Here is a 19,510-nt window from a genome sequence, read left to right as displayed (position 1 = left end):
AAAATATGGAAAGTTATCAGTCAAATGAAAACATCACTCTCAAATTTTCCTACTTTCCATGAGGAATTTTCAATTTATAGCTGGTTTACATGCTTGAAAATTCTCTTTCTCTTTTCCATCCTTTATATCGAGTTCTGTGATGGGGTTTTACAGAATATATTAAGTAAACTGCATATCATTAGCAGTTTTATAGTCAGTACTTAATTACTTCTAGTTTGGAAAACAAGGCATTTTCTAATGAAAAATTTGGAACAAGAAAAATAGAGTGCGTAAACTAATCATGACCTGAGAATGATGATTAGAGTTTTTTGCTTAAGTGAAACAAACAGATCAGCCAGGTCACATCTCATTTCTGTTATACAAACACAATGTTGATATAATGTAGACTCTTAGCTATTATTTGGACACTATGGAATAGATTGGGCGTTAATCTCTCATACAAGAGAAACTAGTAGTTTAAATAATTTGCATTTGCATGTTCGAAATCTGGAAAAGCGTGGTGAAGTATATGTTATACAATTTTTAGAGTGTACATTTCAGTATATAAAATGTTTTCCTGTCATCTTAAATTTTTTAGTAGGATAATTTATATTATACAAATTTAAAGATTCTATAAAAATTTTAAACCTGATTTTTAGATACATTTTGAAGTAATGTCATTTTCTATTAGATAGTAAGTACAATACATATTTCAGATAGATGAATTTTGTGCACAAATGAATAGGCATCGTAGAATGAACTTGACTAACTTGAGTAAATTAAAATCGAAACACTTGTATACTTGTTGCCAACTGAAGAACTAGGATAAATTAATATTGGACTTAAGTTGATGAACTGATTCTAATTAATGGGATAAATCTAGACTGAGCATGTAATCTTACAATATTTTCAAAGTTTACTTATGATTAGTTTAGTAGATACTTATTAAGTACAATTTATGAGCTTGTTACGATGTATAATTCTGAATTGATAATTTAATTAAACTGTTTTTGTGGTATGACAATGCCATCTGAGCTGTCTGAGCTCCTAATTTGATATGTACATTAGTTTTATGATTTCTGGTCCAAGAGTTTAAGTAGCTGGGGAAAAAAATCAGGCTTTCACTTAGAAAAGTTGTGAGCTGTAGGTAAAGCTTGTCTTAGTGCCTTACATATAACAACTCACTTTATGCTCGCAAACAGCCCTGTGAAGCTGGTTCTTTCATTTTCCGTATTTTCATTATGAGGACAGAGTAGCAGAGAGATTAGGTTACGTGAGCAAGGTCACACACTAGTGCCTGGCAGTCAGAATCCAGAGCCAGGCAGCTTGGCTTCAGAAACCATTTTAGGTCATTCCCCTTTTAAAGCCATTCTTCCTGTTTGAATCCTTCCTCCTTTTTCTTCAGTTTCTTTGACCTTTTATCATCATCTGGTATTAGCTATCCTTTGGGAGGTATCTGGCATTGGTATAAATTTGTTTTAACTCTATTGTATTGAAGGAGAGTTGATTTACACTGCTGTATCAGTTTCTGCTGTACAGCAAAGTGATTCAGTTATATGTATACATTGTTTTTTATATTCTTTTCCATTATGGGTTTTCACAGGATAGTGAATGTAGTTCTGTGTGCTCTGCAGCAGGACCCTGTTACTTATCCATTCTGTATAACAGTTTGTATCTCTAATCCTTTCCCCAGCCCCGTCTCCCCCTTGGCAACCACAGGGCTGTTCTCTGTGTCTGTGACTCTCTGTTCCCTGGATAAATTCATTTGTGCCACACGCAAGTGATATTGTACCATATTTATCCTTTTTCCTGACTTGCTTCTCTGAGTAGGATGATTGCCAGCTCCATCCATGTTGCTGTGAATGCTGCTGTTGCCATTGTTCAGTCACTGAGTTGTGTCCTGCTCTCTGCAGCTCCATGAACTACAGCAAGTCAGGCCTCCCTGTCCTTCACCATCTGCTGGAGTTCGCTCAACGTTCAAGCCCATTGAATCAGTAAATGGCATTATCTCATTCTTAAGTATTATCTTATACTTAAGGAGTAGTATTCCATTGTGAAAGCAGTGACAGATTTTATTTTCTTGGGCTCCAAAATTACTGTGGATGGAGAATGCAGGGGCAAAATTAAAAGATGCTTGCTCTTTGTAAGGAAAGCTATGATAAACCTAGACAGCATATAAAAAAGCAGAGACATCACTTTGCTGACAAAGGTCCGTATAGTCATAGCTGTTGTTTTTCCAGTAGTTATGTATGGATGTGGGAGTTTGACCATAAAGAAAGTAGAGCCCCGAAGAATTGATGTTTTTGAACTGTGGTGCTGGTGAAGATTCTTGAGAATCTTGGACAGGAAGGAGATCAAACCAGTCCATCCTAAAGGAAATCAACCCTGAATATTCATTGGAAGGACTGGTGCTGAAGCTGAAGCTCCAGTACTTTGGCCACGTGATGCACAGAGCCGACTCATTGGAAAAGACCCCTACGGCTGGGAAGGATTGAAGGCAAAAGAAGAGGGTGGCAGAGGATGTGATGGTTAGGTAGCATCACTGACTCAGTGAACATGAATCTGAGCACACTCTGGAGATAGTGTAAGACAGGGAAGCCTGGAGTGCTGCAGTCCATGGGGTCGCAAAGATTTGGACACAACTTAGCAACTGAACAGCAACAAGTATTCCATTGTATATATGTACCACATCTTGTTTGTTCATTCATTTGTTGATGGACATTTAGGTGGTTTCCATGTTTTGGCTATTGGGAATCGTGCTACTGAAAACATAGGGATGCATGTATCTTTTCAAATGACGGTTTTGTCAGGGTATAGGCCCAGGAGTGCGATTTCTGCGTAATACGGCAATGTTTTTTTAGTGTTTTGAGGAAACTTTGTACTGTTTTCCATAGTGGTTGCACCAGTTTACATTCCCACCAGCAGTGTAAGAGGGGTCCCTTTCCTCCATACACTCTCCAGCATTTGTTATTTGTAGGTTTTTTTTTTTTTAAGTGATGGCTATTCTGATCAGAGTGAGGTGATACCTCATTGTAGTTTTGATTTTCATTTCTCTAATGTTTAGTGATGTTGAACACTGTTCTGTGCACCCGCTGACCATCTGTATGTCTTCTTTGGAGAAATGTCTGTTTAGGTCTTTGGCCCATTTGGGTATATAAATTTTTTGTTTTAGATATGGCTAGAAATGACCACGTCCTTGGATATTGATAATAAGTTATGCTGTAACTTGTTCCTCCTGGACTTCCAGGATTCTTGTTTTAAATAGAAAATTCTGTACTGTTAGCTATTTGTAATGTTCAGTTATCAAGAGTAGAACTTTTCTATTCATTTTTAACCTTTACAATTAGATTCTGATATGCTGTCTAATATTTGTAACAGAAATGTCCCTATAAATATAATTCTGCCTCTCCCCCATGGTTTCACTTTCCATGATTTCAGTTACCCATGGTTAGCTGCAGTCCAAAAATATTAAATGGAAAATTCTAGAAATAAACAGTTCATAAGTTTTAAATTGCTCACTATAACACATGCTGCTGCTGCTAAGTCGCTTCAGTCGTGTCCGACTCTGTGCAACCCCATGGACTGCAGCCCACCAGGCTCCCCCGTCCCTGGGATTCTCCAGGCAAGAACACTGGAGTGGGTTGCCATTTCTTTCTCCAATGCATGAAAATGGAAAGTGAAAGTGAAGTCGCTCAGTCGTGTCCGACTCTTAGCGACCCCATGGACTGCAGCTTACCAGGGTCCTCCATCCATGGGATTTTCCGGGCAACAGTACTGGAGTGGTGTGCCATTGTCTTCTCCCACTAGTGTGATGAAATTTTGTGCCATTCTCTCTGGGGTCCCCAACCATTGATGACATCTGCTCCTAACATCTAACCATCAACATTGTCGTGCTCGGTAATCCCAGGATCACCCATAGCGGATGACCCTCTTTCTGATGCACCATCAGAAGGTCAATAGCAGCCTGACCCTGTATCACAGTGCCAGCTTCATTCACCTGACTTCATCTTACACATAGGTATTTCATCATCTCCCATCACCACAAAAAGAAGGGTAGGTGCAGTCCAGTAAGTGAGAGGGATCAGATTCACACAGCTTCCATTACAGTATATTGTTACACTGTTCCCTTTATTATTAGTTATTGTTAGCCTCATACTGTGGCTAATTTATAAATTAAACTTTATGGAAAAAATAGAATATGTATGAAATTTAGTACCATCTATAGTTTCAGGCATCTCCTGGGGGTCTTGGAACATACCCCTCACAGGTAGAGGGGGACTACTGTATTGATCTGTTTGTTCTAGGTTTGTTTTGCTCTTAAAATGCTGTTAGTTTTTGGAAACAGGCTTAATCCTCTAATGTGGAAAAACTGACCTAAGCTGCTTAAAATTTATGTTCAGAAAATGGATGTTTCATTGCTATCAAGTACAAAATTTCATTTTTACAAGTACATGCTGCCTTAGACACACAGTTGAGCTGTACGTCATAAGCCATTCGATGTCAAATGATACCAAAAGTGACCTAGTAAGCAATCAGTGGTTATACTACAGAAATAATCAAAGGTTTAGTCAATAACTCATGAAGTTTGATGCACTAGTATTGATAAGCTAATTAAACAGATCTGCCTGTGTTCTTCCAGCCTACTTGGGCTCTGCTGTGATTAGCTTTACAGCAAGGAGTATTGTAACATTGAATGAAAGTAACTGATCAGAGAATGGAGTAGTCACGAAGCTTTAAGTACTCCCATTTCTGGTCACAGAATGGTTTCAGGGAAAGTAGGCTTTCTCTGCACACCTACAGCCAGTCAGTGCATAGGCCTCTTGTGGTCAATATTGATTGATTCTTATAACAGAACTTGAACAAATTTAGTGTTTTGCAACCTTCTGTGATTTAATATTGTTATGCTTTTTGCTATAACAGTCATAAAAATCCTTCTCCAATGGTGAGTAATTATAGCAAGCCTTCTAGCTCAGCTGTGGTTTGAACGTTTCAGTGTTGCCAGTATATATGCTAGATATATTTTGGAGTTCATAATTCAGCTTTAAGAGCTGGCTTACAGTTAGGTAAATAAAAGATGTTGCTGAGAAATAAATCCCAAGAAGATGAGGAGGTGGGTGTGGACCCAACCCAATCTTGTTTCCACACTTTGCTGAGAACTGTAGACTGAGATCTGAATATAATTGGTGAAGAGAAAGAGTATTTTAAATGATTAATTTTCTTTTAAAAAAACCCACAAGTTAAAGACTTTGGAGGCAATCTTCTTAATACCTGTTGTTTTCTAACAGTGTGTTGATGTCCTTTTAAACATCTGTTTCATGAATTGTAACTATTGGTGGTAAGTTAGATATAGCAATCTAATAGGAAATGTCCCTCCCCACCCCCCGCCCATTGTCTCTCATTGGGCTGTGATGTTTCATTCAGCTGATTATTATTGGGCTCTTACTGTGTGCCAGGCTATGGTGCCTGTACTAAATAACCTCACGTTTGTTCCAAGATTTGAAAAATATCTTATTTAAAATCTTGATTTGATACGTTTAAATTGGTGCAGATCAGTCAACCAGCAAATGTTGGCTCCTTTTTGGTGCTGTTGTAATCTTCAGTTCAGTTCAGTTCCGTCTCTCAGTCGTGTCTGACTCTTTGCGACCCCATGAATCGCAGCACGCCAGGCCTCCCTGTCCATGACCAACTCCCGGAGTTCACTCAGACTCACGTCCATCGAGTCAGTGATGCCATCCAGCCATCTCATCCTCTGTCCTCCCCTTCTCCTCCAGCCCCCAATCCCTCCCAGCATCAGTCTTTTCCAATGAGTCAACTCTTTGCATGAGGTGGCCAAAGTACTGTTGTAATCTTAGGAACTTTAAAATCTGGTTGGGGAGAAAATGATAAGTGCCTTTTAAACTGGGATTTAAGAATTTAAAGATTTTATATATCTATTTAAATATAATCTAAAGCATTGGGTATATTTGGATCATTTGGTTACCATCTTGGATACTAGTATCATTTAATTTTGGAACCCATTTTTTGTATTCTTATGTGAGATCACTTGATTGACTTGAAGGGGTCTGAGTGGGTTGGTATCATCTGTGGATGAGTGGGCATTTGGGTGAGATCTGCTTTTGATTGATTGACAGGCCAAGGTGTGTGGTTTTTTGGAGTGAATTTGTTTCTGATTGGCTAACGTTCAACAGCAGGGGGCTGTCACAGTTGACTTGCAAAAACTTGTTGATTTAGCTGAGTTTTTGTCTGTTGAACTCATTTAAAATAGTTCTGGTGGCTACATGTTGCCAATGCTATAGAAAAAGCCATCTTAGAGGAGTGTGGGAACTTAAAAATACATTGTTTCAGATTGTTTATAATGAAAACTTCAAATACTTTTAAAATCAGAGAAAGTACTATTATTTTGGAGTTGGAGGTTGTCTGGAAACATGAGATTCACCCCTGAAGTGAAAATGTCTCTATTGGTTTATGAGTATAAACTTAATATTTGTTGTAAAAAAATTAAATAATATAGAAAGATGTAAAGGGTGAAGGTCACTGGTTAATACCATTACCCAAAGACAGTCACTGTTAACACTTTACTGTGTAATGTTAACTTTTATGCTTAACTGCTTTGAATCTTGGTTCTTCGTTTAATAGATTTCCATGTTGCTCAAGTTACTTAGCGTCTCTGTGCTTCAGTTTCTTCACCTGTAAAGTACAAATGATAATGTCTATTCATTGAGTTGTGAATATAAAATTAATTAATCTGAATAAAACATTTAGAACTGTGCCTGACACATAGTTAAGTATATAACTATTTGCTATTATTACCGTATTATGTCTGGTCTAAGACATGTGTTTTCTATTTTAAAGTTTATGCAGTTGGGACTTATCTTTACAATTGGGGATGACTTAAAATTGGCAGAGGTTTGTACCTTTCTTGTGGTCCATGAAATTATGGTACATCTTACAAATTGAATGGTGTATCCTAAGACTGATAAAATATAGCATGTGTGTGTATATTTTCTATTAATACAGAAGTGAGATCATAAAATACATACTGTTTTGCATCCTTAAAAATTTTTACAAGGACATATTTTCAATGTCAAATATAGATTCACTTAATTATATATAATGGCCACATAATACAATGTTATGTGGATATACCGTAATTTGTTTTACTGTTCCCCTACTAGTGGAAATTTTATTGTTTAATGTTTGCTTTTATGGAAGATTTTGATTAGTAGAACTTGAGAGAAAAAAGGATGATAAACTAAGTGGAGATTGAGACAAAATCAAGTTATATTTGAGGACTGTTTCTGATTGACTGGAAAGGGAAGATTATGGGCTGTATTGAGTAGGTTTTACATACAGTATGGGCTGTATTATATATTAGGTTTCATTTTTAAGATTCTGTGGGTCTATTCAACACTGAAGAGTAACTGAAAATATGTTTTTTGTTAATTTCACCTATAACCCTGTCAAGATAGTACAGACAAATTGATATTACCCTGAAATGGTGTGTTTAGCATTTTTATTAGTAATGATGAAGATGTAGAAAGTATGTTCATCAAGTTTTCACTCTTGTTCCTGAAATTGTGAAGAATAGTAAAATAGGTTGGATTATAGATTAAGAGCTAAAATTATCTGAGGAGGGTGCCATGATGGATCGAATTTAAGTTGTTGAAAATTTCTATAGGTATGTGTAAGATAGTGTCCTCCTTTTAAAAGACCTCATTAGGCCAATTATTCAAGTATGGATTGATTTAGTCAGTAGTACATTTGGAAAAAGTATATGGTTTTAATCAAGAATTAGTTGTCTCAGTAAAAGCACCTCATCTGGAACAAAATCTTAACTAGTTTGTCTTGCTTAGACTTCATTTGTAGCTTGGAGTGCCACACTGAAAAGAACATAGGCAAATTGGGGTGAATTCAGAAGGGAGCAAACAGCATGGTGAAGGAACCCAGAACTCTGCTGTCTGTGTCAAGAGTAGCTGAAGCGTGAGGACGAGAAGGCCACGGCCGTGCTGCGCTTAGGTGCTCAGTCGTGTCCTACTCTGCGAACCCATGGACTATCGATATAGCCTGCCAAGCTTCTCTGTCCATGGGATTCTCCAGGCAAGAATGCTAGAGTGGGTTGCCATTACCTCCTCCAGGGGATCTTCCCAACCCAGGAATCCAACTCAGGTCTCCCCCGTTGCAGGTGGATTCTTTACCATCTGAGCCACCAGGGAAGCCCTGACTGTTATCCCTAAAGAAATCCACATTGGTTCCTATGATGTAAAATATGGCCCAGTATAGCATTGTTTTCCTTTTCAGCATTGATTCCAGCTGTTTCTAGCTACTTCCCCTTCTTTCCCATGCTCTTTGAACATTGCATAAACCTTTAGATATGTACTGTGGAAATATATCAGAAAATTAATCAGGCAGTGGTATCTGAAGATATTTGTAAAGGGAGATACAAGCTGAAAGCAGTGTCATAAGGAAGCAGTTGATGAATTTCAACTCAGATTTCAATTTTCGGTTAATTTTTCTGCTCATCATAATTTTGTTATAAATTTAGTGATTTAATTGCCTTTGAAAACAGTTTTCATAACACATTTCCATTCGTCTGGAATTTTTATTACATTAAATTGATGCTGTTGTCACACATTCTTCCGGAGCTGAAAATACCATGTAATGTCTTTTGGAATCTGAATTTTATCATAGAATCGGAATTGTGTTTCAGCACCTTTGACAGATGAGCAAATGTGAGTTCCCATACCATAAGTTGGTTAGTGGACAGAACCCAAGTTCCTTCTATTATTTGTATCCCTCATTTTGAAAATACTTTTGCAGTTTAGTTAATGTTTTAATACTCTTGTATAAGTTTTGCTCAGGAACTTTTTTTCCCTTCAAGAGGAAGGACACTTTGATAGGATGTTGCTGTTACAGATTAGATTAGTAAAATCCTTACTTTACAAACTTTTTCTGTTTCTATTAATTATCTTGTATTATCTTTATTTTACAGTGTAGCCTATGAGCAGGTTCTGTTACTTAGTTTAGGAAAGTTGAGAATGGATTTTTGTATAGACAGTATTGAATGTTTAGTTTTCACTCTGGCTAGGATTAAATGGTTTTTTCTTTTTCACAGATCAAGAAGTTAGTGTATGTTTACCTGGTCCGATACGCTGAAGAGCAGCAGGATCTGGCCCTCTTGTCCATAAGCACTTTTCAGCGAGCTCTGAAGGTAAATAGTAGAGTGAGCAGGCAGATAGCTGCAGGATTTCTGCACAGTTGAAGGTGTGTCATTTAAAGAAGTGGAGCAATAATCCACTCAATAGTGCAGTCATGTTTTGAAAGAGTTAAAAGGCCTCTCACTGTGCCTATTCAATACCCTAGGAAAATAATTTATATAATCAACTGGGCTTTGCCTTGTATGTTCCGTTATGTTCAATGTAATCATTATTGTGCATCAAAGAACTCTTCATCATTACACTAACTTGTAGAAAGTATACAAAGAGGGGGCGTGACTTTTTTTTTCAGATAAAATTAACGACCTGCAGCATTTTATTATTATGAACTCTAAAAACCTGCATGTTTGGTAATATATGATCAAGTAGAACTAAAAACGTTACTTTGCTTGTTAAAACATTATTCAGAGAAAGAAACGTTTTATTTCTCTTTTTCCTTAGCCACTTCCATATACTGGTTATTTATTTTAAATTAAGTAGCTTTTTTTCTTTTTTGCTATTGTTGTGTTATATCCTATAAGCACCTGTTAACTCTTTCATAATGATGTGTTTGAAATATTGCAAACTTGAAATTTTGATGAATATTTTTGTACTATTTTTAGGACCCAAATCAACTAATTCGTGCAAGTGCTTTGAGAGTTCTGTCAAGTATTAGAGTGCCAATTATTGTACCTATTATGATGCTTGCCATTAAGGAAGCTTCTGCTGACTTATCACCATACGTTAGGAAGAATGCAGCCCACGCAATACAAAAACTGTACAGGTTGGTACTTTATAAATAATACCAAACATCCCTAATGTTGCATGGAATGTTAAAGCCCACGGAGGCGTATTTTATTCGCTCATATAATAGTTTGACCTTAAACTGAGTAAGTAAACTCAGTGACCATGTTTCTTTCTCCTTGCCCACAAATATTCTTTATACATCTTCTATTTTATTTTGGTTATTTTGGGAGCCTTTGCAGGGTTTCTACTTGTAAGCCTGTTAGGGACAGTGATATTTTATGGATTTTATAACTTAAAAATAATCAGATATTGAATTATCATTTATACAGTTTTTCTCATTATACATACGTTTATGTTATTAGAAAATTAAGATTTTTTTCCTCTTCCTTATTGTAGGGTAGAGTCTAGAGCTTGTTATCTTTTCAGCTCACTTTGTTACCCTTTGATCCATCTTTGGTCCTGCTATTCCCTTCCTTCCTTGCTGCTTTTCCAGAGCTGTTTTATTAAATACTGTTTAAATACTGATTTTTAAATATAGCACCATACTATATTTATGTGATATATATATTGTATATGGTATAATTATATTGATAGACATATATACATATATATATGGTACCTTAATCTCTGTAGAATATATAATGCTTATATAAAAGAATTATTATCTTTCATAATTTGGTATTATTTTCAGTTACCATTTATTTCATGAGCTTTTATCAAGATCATTTTGTGTTTTTGGTGTTGTGCTATATGCATAAGATGTATGAAAATGTTAGAGGATGTACTATCACATTTTGAGGGGAAATAATCAAACATATGCCAAATAATTAAAGCAATCTATAATTAAAGTAAGGTATTGCTAAATAATGAACTATGTATATATAAAGGCACAATGACAGTGCCTTTGATAGGGTAGAGCTCAGAGATTGTCATATAGGGTTTCTTAAAGTAAAATATAAATGGGATTAGTTAGGAAACATTAGAGAAGGGAGAGTGGAATTTGAAACAATTAAAATTTTTGAGTGTTCAGATAATTATGTGCTTAGTCATTTCAGTAGTGAGACTCTTTGTGACCCTATGGACTGTAGCCCACCAGGCTCCTCTGTCCATAGGATTCTCCAGGCTAGAATACTGGAGTGGGTTGCCATGCCCTCCTCCAGGGTAATTATAAATGAGATAATTATAATGGTCAATAATAAACTTACATAATGTTTATGAAAAGTGAAACTCATTTTCTTAGGTTAATTGTCAAAGTTGACTCATGCTTCGTAGTCTTTATCCTTTCTATTTATTAACTTACAAAATAAGATCAAAGCTCGCTGCTGCTGCTGCTGCTGCTGCTGCTAAGTCACTTCAGTCGTGTCTGACTCTGTGCCACCCCATAAACGGCAGCCCACCAGGCTCCCCCGTCCCTGGGATTCTCCAGGCAAGAACACTGGAGTGGGTTGCCGTTTCCTTCTCCAATCAAAGCTCACTATGACAGTTTAAAGCCCATCACTGGGCTCCATGTTACCTCTCTCTGTCTTGAATTTACAGTCTAGTAGCTCAGTAGTGCCTATTAGTCCTCTCCATAAAATGTTTCTTATCTCATTACCATCTCTTGTTCCTTTTTAGTCTCTACCTAGAATATTTCCACTTTTTCCAGCTCTAAAGCTGTTTAAGATTCATCTGAGATGTCACATCCCAAAAGAAACCCTCTACAACCTTCCTGCCTTCATCAGTGTTCCCTATCCCCATAGTCCCTTATCTATAGCACCATTATGTCTTAAGATTATATCTGGGACTATCTGTACTAGATTGTCTTACTTCTCTTTGTAGGCTCATTGTTTAGTTTCTCAGTGAATGAACAATTGAATTCTGTGCTAGGAAGAAATTTTTTCGGTATGTAAAGCTGGTATTATGATGCATCTGTCATTTATATGTGAGCCTTTGTTTATACTTTTTGGTTTTAGATGTCAGGTTTTATTATGCATGTCTCCGTCAGTAAACTAGAATGATACAGAATTTTTATTTGGAAATTTCTATGTGTTTCTTTTTGACAGTTAGGTATCCATGGTCAAAAATGATTCCTATTTTGTTATTTCCCCCTAGTTAAAAAAAGGTTTTGTGGTTTAACTAACTGTAATTACTTTCTTGAGGTTTTCAAGTTCATTTTAAGAAGTAGTTTTGTTCTTTAACTATTTTCTTAATGGTTTTGATATCTGGGTTTAATTAGTATGAGCAACTTTAGATAGAATAGGAAAAGTCAACTCATTCCACTTTAAATTTGTTTTCTGTTTATTTCTATCTAAAGTCTTTTTCTCCCCCCAACTTTAAAAATTTTTCATATTCTTGAAATGATTAGCCTTACTTAAAGTTAGAAATAAAGGAAAAAAAATTAACGTAAGTTTTTTCTTTTTATATTTTAGCCTTGATCCAGAGCAGAAAGAAATGTTAATTGAAATAATTGAAAAACTTCTGAAGGATAAAAGCACAGTAAGTAATATCTTTTCATGTCCAATAAATTGTGCTTTATTTATATAATATTAATTTTACTATCATATATATGACATAATAATTCTTATAGAATAAAAAGACGCTTGCTCCTTGGAAGGAAAGCTATGGCAAACCTAGATAATGTATTAAAAAGTAGAAAAATCACTTTGCCAATAAAAGTTTGTATTGTCAAAGCTATGTTTTTTTTCCAGTAGTCCTTATAGATGTGAGATTTGGACCATAAAAAAGGCTGAGTGCCAGAGAATTGATGCTTTGAAACTGTGGGGCTGGAGAACTCTTGAGAGTCCTCTGGACTGCATGGAGATCAAACCAATCAATCCTAAAGAAAATAAACCTTGAATATTCATTGAAAGGACTAATGCTAAAGCTGAAGCTCTAATACTTTGACTACCTGATGCGAAGAGCCAACTCATTGGAAAACACCCTGATGCTGGGAAAGATTGAGAGCTAAAGGAGAAGAGGGTAGCAGAGGATGAGATGGTTAGATAGCATCACTGACTCGGTGGATATGAATTTGAGCGATCTCTGGGAGACAGTGGAGGACAGGGAAGCCTGGCACGCTGTAGTCCTTGTAGTGCAAAGAGGCAGACAGGACTTAGCGACAGAACAACAACAACTAGATTTTGAAATTATATAAATATTAATGGAGCTCATTAAAATCTTGAAAAATAAAAATGTCCAGGTAAAGAGAAAAGTTCCATTTGGAATTTTAGTTTGTTACATATTTCTTCATGAGAGTCTGAAGAAGAGCAAGTTGGGGAAAGACAATTCTTTCTTTAACCTGTAGCTAAATTGTCGACTGCTTTTAAGGCCAACTTTTTTTTATTTTAAACAGTGATTTCCTAGGATTTTTAAAGGCTGAATCAGTTGAAAACAAATAATTGTTTTATAATGTATTGAGTATTAAAGAGATAATGAAAAATAGAGGAGTGTGTTTTAGTAGTATAAATGTGTTATTTTTTTTTCTTAGATACTAAAATGTTTTCATATGTATAACACTGTTTTATTGGCTGGTTAGTACTGAGCAAATTCCCCATCTTTTGGAAATGTACGTGTCTCTTCCTCCTTCCTATCCCACTCTTATTCTTTATATATAGTGACATAATAATGAGATCTAGAAATAATGGCAATGCGTGGGATCTGTGAGCAGACCTCTGGAGGAGCTGGTGTAATGGTATCTTTTGGTGGAGTCCTCTGCACCCACAGAAAACACGACCTTCAAAACTATTCAAAAAAAGGATTCCAGCTCATTTTAGGAAGATATCACCCAGTTGCATGCATATCTGTTTATAGAAGCCAATATAGCAGCCACTAGCCTCGTATTGTGCTCAGTCGCTCAGTCGTGCCCGACTCTTTGCGACCCCGTGGACTGGAGCCTGCCAGGCTGCTCTGATCATGGAATTCTCCAGGCAAAAATACTGGAGTGGGTTGCCATGACCTTCTCCAGGGGATCTTCCTGACCCAGCAATCGAACCCAAGTCTCCTGTATTGCAGGCAGATTCTTTACCATCTGAGCCACCAGCTAAGCCAGACTATGGCTGTTAATATATGGCTTAGTATACGGTCTGTCCTGGAGAATGCTCAGTGTGTATTTGAGAGGAATGTATATTCTACTGGCCTTTCGGTGGCGTATTCTGTAGATGTCTTTTGGGTCTCATTGGTTTATAGTGTTGTTCAAGTCTTCTGTTCTTTATTGATCTTCCTTCTTGTGGCTCATTAAAAGTGGAATATTGAAGTCTACCGTTAACTATAGAGCTGTCAGTTTTGTCCCTGCTTGCTTTGTGTATTTAGGAACTCTGATATTTGGTGCATTAGTTCAGTTCAGTCGCTCAGTTGTGTCCGACTCTTTGCGACCCCATGAACCGCGGCATGCCAGGTCTTGCTGTCCACCACCAACTTCTGGAGTCTACCCAAACCCATGTCCATCGAGTTGGTGATGCCATCTAGCCGTCTCATCCTCTGTCGTCCCCTTCTTTTGTCCCTAATCTCTCCCAGCATCAGGGTCTTTTCCAATGAGTCAACTCTTTGCATGAGATGGCCAAAGTATTGGAATTTCAGCTTCAACATCAGTCCTTCCAGTGAACACCCAGGACTGATCTCCTTTAGGATGGACTGGTTGGATCTCCTTGCAGTCCAAGGGACTCTCAAGAGTCTTCTCCAAGACCACAGTTCAAAAGCATCAATTCTTCGGCGCTCAGCTTTCTTCACAGTCCAACTCTCACATCCATACATGAACACTGGAAAAACCATAGTCTTGACGAGACGGACCTTTGTTGGCAAAGTAATGTCTCTGCTTTTCAATATGCTACCTAGGTTGGTCATAACTTTCCTTCCAAGGAGTAAGCGTCTTTTAATTTCATGGCTGCAGTCACCATCTGCAGTGATTTTGGAGCCCAGAAACATAAAGTCTGATACTGTTTGCACTGTTTCCCCATCTATTTGCCATGAAGTGATGGGACCAGATGCCATGATCTTAGTTTTCTGAATGTTGAGCTTTAAGCCAACTTTTTCACTCTCCTCTTTCACTTTCATCAAGAGGCTTTTTAGTTCCTCTTCACTTTCTGTCATAAGGGTGGTGTCATCTGCATATCTGAGGTTATTGATATTTCTCCCAGCAATCTTGATTCCAGCTTGTGCTTCTTCCAGCCCAGCTTTTCTCATGATGTACTTGGCATATAAGTTAAATAAGCAGAATGTACTTAAAATTGTTTTTACCTTCCTTTTGTCATTATAAAATGTCTCAATCTCTCATAACAGTTTTTAAATTCTACTTTGTCCTGTTTAAGTACAACTTTCTTACAATTGCTGTTTACATGATATACTTTTTCCTTCTTTTTACTCTCAACCTGTTGGTATTTTTTAATCTAATGTGTGTCTCCTGAGGTCTGTATAAAGTTGGATCTTGATATTTACTCTGGTCTGACTACATACGCTTTTTGTTTAGATGGTTTAATCCATTGACATTACTTCTTACTATAATATAGTTGATTTATAGCTACCATTATGTTTTTCTATGTCTCATGTCTTTTTTTGTTTGTTATTCCCCCTTCACTACTTTTTTTTAATATCCAGTGTATATATTGTGTATGGTAACTCTTTTAGTGATATTTTTCGCTATGTATTTTTGAAACTACTGTATTTACCTGAGACTATACTTGGAGACTCGGAGAAGGCAATGGCACCCCACTCCAGTACTCCTGCCTGGAAAATCCCATGGACTGAGGAGCCTGGTGGGCTGCAGTCCATGGGGTCACTAAGAGTTGGAGACGACTGAGCGACTTTACTTTCACTTTTCACTTCCATGCATTGGAGAGGGAAATGGCAGTCCACTCCAGTGTTCTTGCCTGGAGAATCCCAGGGACGGGGGAGCCTGGTGGGCTGCCGTCTATGGGGTTGCACAGAGTCGGACACGACTGAAGTGACTTAGCAGCAGTAGCAGCATACTTGGAGACTAGATAGCAAATTTCTTTTAGTCAATAATGTAGCAGGAATCTTTATTTCTTCTGTAGTGGTTGGCATAATGAAGACAGAGAAAAGAAATTTGATTCCTTTTTGTCTTTTGTATGGCATACTTGTTATATGCTTCTAGACCCAAATACAAAATCAATGTTATTGATATTGTGGATAACTTGATTTTAGTAATAATAAAAAAAAATTCAGTTTCTTCTGTCTTGAAGACATTTGCCAAGTACTGTGAAGAATACTAAGATCTGTAAGAAACAGATCCTTTATTTTAAGGTAGTTTGCCATGATTTCTGCTACATAATAAGCTAAAGAAATTAGTTTCTTGGCCTAGAAATGAAATCTCCATATATAATATGTGCATGTCTTTTCAAACAAGATGTAACATGTCATGGGTAACAACTGTCTTCTTTGAAATTAAACAGAATTGTATTTGAGCCTAAAGTTTTACCACTTACTAGCTATGTATTAGGGGCTTCCCTGGTGGCTCAGAGGTAATGAATCCACCTGCAATGCAGAAAAGGCGGGTTCAATCCCTGGGTCGGGAAGTTCCTCTAGAGAAGGGGAAAACATCCCCTTCTCTCCTGGAGAAGGAAGTAACGGTGCACTGCAGTATTGTTGCCTGGGAAATCCCATGGATAGAGGAGCCTGGCAGGCTGCAGTCCATGGAGTCCCAAAAGAGTCAGACACTACTTAAGCGACTGAACAATAGCTATGTATTAAGCCTTCATAAATTTCAGCTTCCAAATTTTTAGGCCTTATTATTTCCAATCTATAAAGTTTTTGTTTGTGTTGAGGAAGTTATTGTATATAAAATCCTTAGCACAGTGCCTGACACCGTAATAGGAGATTAATAAGAAACAAACGACTCAAAAAGGGATGTAAAGAATACACTTTCTTTGCAAATTTAGAATGTCTGGGTTCTGACCCTGTATTTTGTATTTATTTCCAAAATACGATAGAAAAAAATATTGTACTTGTTAATAGTAGATATTTAGTATTTGTTGAATAATTGTGAGCATTAATTTGCTATATTCTTGGTGCAGGTAATTAGGTATTTACTGTTATTTTCAATGTTTTACTTCCCAAATGGTGTGTGTCATGCTCTGGTCATTGGTAGATAGGTCCTTTGGGAGCTTTGACTGTCTTGTCATTTGTGAGGTACTACCTGTCCTAAAGTATATATAGGATATGTTTATTTTTTTTAAATTAGGAAAGAACCTACATCTGTTTTCTACCCATATGAAGCGGGAGTAGTTCATACTGAATTCTGTAATTTCAGAGCAGAAGTACATGGTTCTCCAGTGTTTTGCCTTTTCATGTCAATATTTGTAACTTCCTTTTCCAGCATTAAGAAATGTGAGTTACATTATCCACTACACTCACTTACTCAGTCCTGGAATGCAGATAAAGTATTGTTTCAGAATTGCCAGCATGTACTCTGTGAAGAGTAGTGAGACGGGGACTACTAATTGAGTTAAATGTTGGTTTAAGAATTACGTTTATCATTAGCCTTACTTCCTTGAATGCTGTTGTAAATCGAAATTGCATTAACACTGTATGGTTGAACTTGTTACATTGGTATAGAAGAAAGCTAGCTATTGATTTTCTGTATGGTGATTTTATATTTTGCTTCTTTACTGAATTCTTTTATTGTTTGATTTAGTTTTATCTTTCAACCTCCATTGTTTCATTCCAGAAAATAAATCATATCATTTGCAAATAGAGATTACTTTACTTTCTCTTTTCTGATACTTAATGACTCTAATTTTTCTTGTCATAGTTAATTATAACTTTAGTACCGTGTTCAGTAGTGGTGGAGATGGTGAGCATCCTTACCTTGTTTCAGTTTAAACGAAATGCCTGTCATGTGTGTGTATTAAGCAAGATGCTGACCCTGAGGATTTTTTTTCTCTTTATCTTTTAGTTTTGTCCGATGTGTCAAGGTCAGTTTTTTTCCTGGTACCCAGTGAGGCTTTTTACAATATAGATTTAGAATTTATGTTATTTCTGGCAAAGCGGTGTTGTTGTTGTTAAGTTTTAAATATTACTGCTGTTCAGCTGTTAGCTTTTCTTCCGAGATTTCAGTTTTCTGTAAGTTGGATCTTTGCTGCCTTTACTTCTTTATCTCGCTTTCTTTCTCTTGGTTCTTTTTGTACTTTTCTTAAACTCCCCTTCCTAAATTTTTATTCAACTATTTTCTGCCGGGGGCATTTTGTAGTTTAATTAAGGTGTCTGGTTATTTCTTTTCTGGTTTCAATCAACTTCTGTTTCTTCCTGTTGTCTTTTGTTCATTTCTGTTTTGTGATTTTCAGTTTCAGTTCATTTATGTGATCTTGAAATGCTTCTTTGAGGCAAGTTAATTCATTTTGAAGTGTTACGTGATAGTTGTTTGTTTGCTTCATCATGGATTTTTTGTGTGGATAACTTTCATCAATTGTTTTGATTTTCATCTTCTGCTCTGATCTACCAGGAATCTTTTTTTTTAGTATTTTCACACATAGGCTCCTCTCTTTCTCTCTGCTCTTGCTTTCAGTTCTCTCTTATGCCCACTTCTGACTCGTGTCTGCTTTTATTCTGGGCAGTTGTTTCAGACTATCATAGATCTTTGTAAGGTTTGTGATATATAAATGACAGATAACTCTTTGATTTTAGAACTTATTTTCTACTTACATGTAATTAAAGTTTGGTAATTCCGAAGTATTTTCGTGTTGCTTAGAGCTTTGATTTTAATCTTTTTGTTTTCTCTGACTTTGCGTTGAGAGATTCACGTTTCCCCAGGTAGCATTAACATTCTACCCAGTAATTAGGTTGTATACCCAGTATTTAAGTGTTTATGTTTTGTGAATGTTTTCTGATTATTTTTTCCTTTGTATGCTTATAGTTTGATGTAAAAAGATTGAAAACATTATGATATCTATATAGATATTTATTGATCTTATCTTTATTATTACTTTTTCTTGCCAGATATAATATATTGAAGTGATATACCTATATTTCTTCCCCACTAATTAATAGTGTTAGCATTAATATTTAAAATAAAAAACCTAAATCATTTTTGTTTAAGATTTCCTCATTAAATGATCCAAATTTAATTTATTTCCACATTTTAAAAGGAGTTTATTTGCTGTCAGCAGGAGCTTTTTGGGATCATGATGATAATGATGATGACATTGCTGTTGCTGCTGATAAATAAATTTTGAAAGGTGTTAATATGTTTAAGAACTCTCTTTAATCTCTGTTGATTTTGAGATCTACCTTCTGTTGCTTCTTTTAGTCTAAAGGAAGATTTTATTGAAATTGAGATTTCAAAATTAGTTGTGTCATTCTGATTTTAAGAAAAGGTAGAAATAAAAGGCCTATTAAAATAGAAGTGTTTTTCCCTTTTACTAGATAAATATGTATATTTGTCATATGAAAAGTCCTTTCCCCAAAATAAGTCACTTTGGGTTTAGGAATACAGTTATGGTAATATAACTAGAAAAACATCTTAGAATTACTTAGATAGCTATTGTCTGAAGGTATCTATTGGGCTTCCCTGGTGGCTCAGATGGTAAAGTGTCTGCCTGCAACACGGAAGACCCAGGTTCAATCCCTGGGTCAGGAAGATCCCCTGGAGAAGGAAATGGCAACCC

The 19,510-nt window shown here is 36.4% G+C and overlaps 1 protein-coding gene across 2 annotated transcripts in view; it reads left to right on the top strand.

Moving 5' to 3' along the window:
* AP3B1 (adaptor-related protein complex 3, beta 1 subunit) overlaps window positions 1-19,510 on the top strand; it is a 236,718-nt gene that overhangs the window by 48,505 nt on the left and 168,703 nt on the right. For both annotated transcript variants that reach the window (XM_010847632.1, XM_010847633.1), the window contains exons 4-6: window positions 9,092-9,187; window positions 9,794-9,954; window positions 12,326-12,392. In XM_010847632.1, coding sequence (XP_010845934.1) covers window positions 9,092-9,187; window positions 9,794-9,954; window positions 12,326-12,392 — 324 coding nt within the window. The remainder of the gene's footprint in view (window positions 1-9,091; window positions 9,188-9,793; window positions 9,955-12,325; window positions 12,393-19,510) is intronic.

The sequence above is a fragment of the Bison bison genome, unplaced genomic scaffold, assembly GCF_000754665.1.
Source record: "Bison bison bison isolate TAMUID 2011002044 unplaced genomic scaffold, Bison_UMD1.0 scf7180017864252, whole genome shotgun sequence".
Lineage (NCBI taxonomy): Eukaryota > Metazoa > Chordata > Mammalia > Artiodactyla > Bovidae > Bison > Bison bison.
Note: the sequence above shows the minus strand (reverse complement) of the source record. Positions and strands in the feature narration are given on the sequence as shown.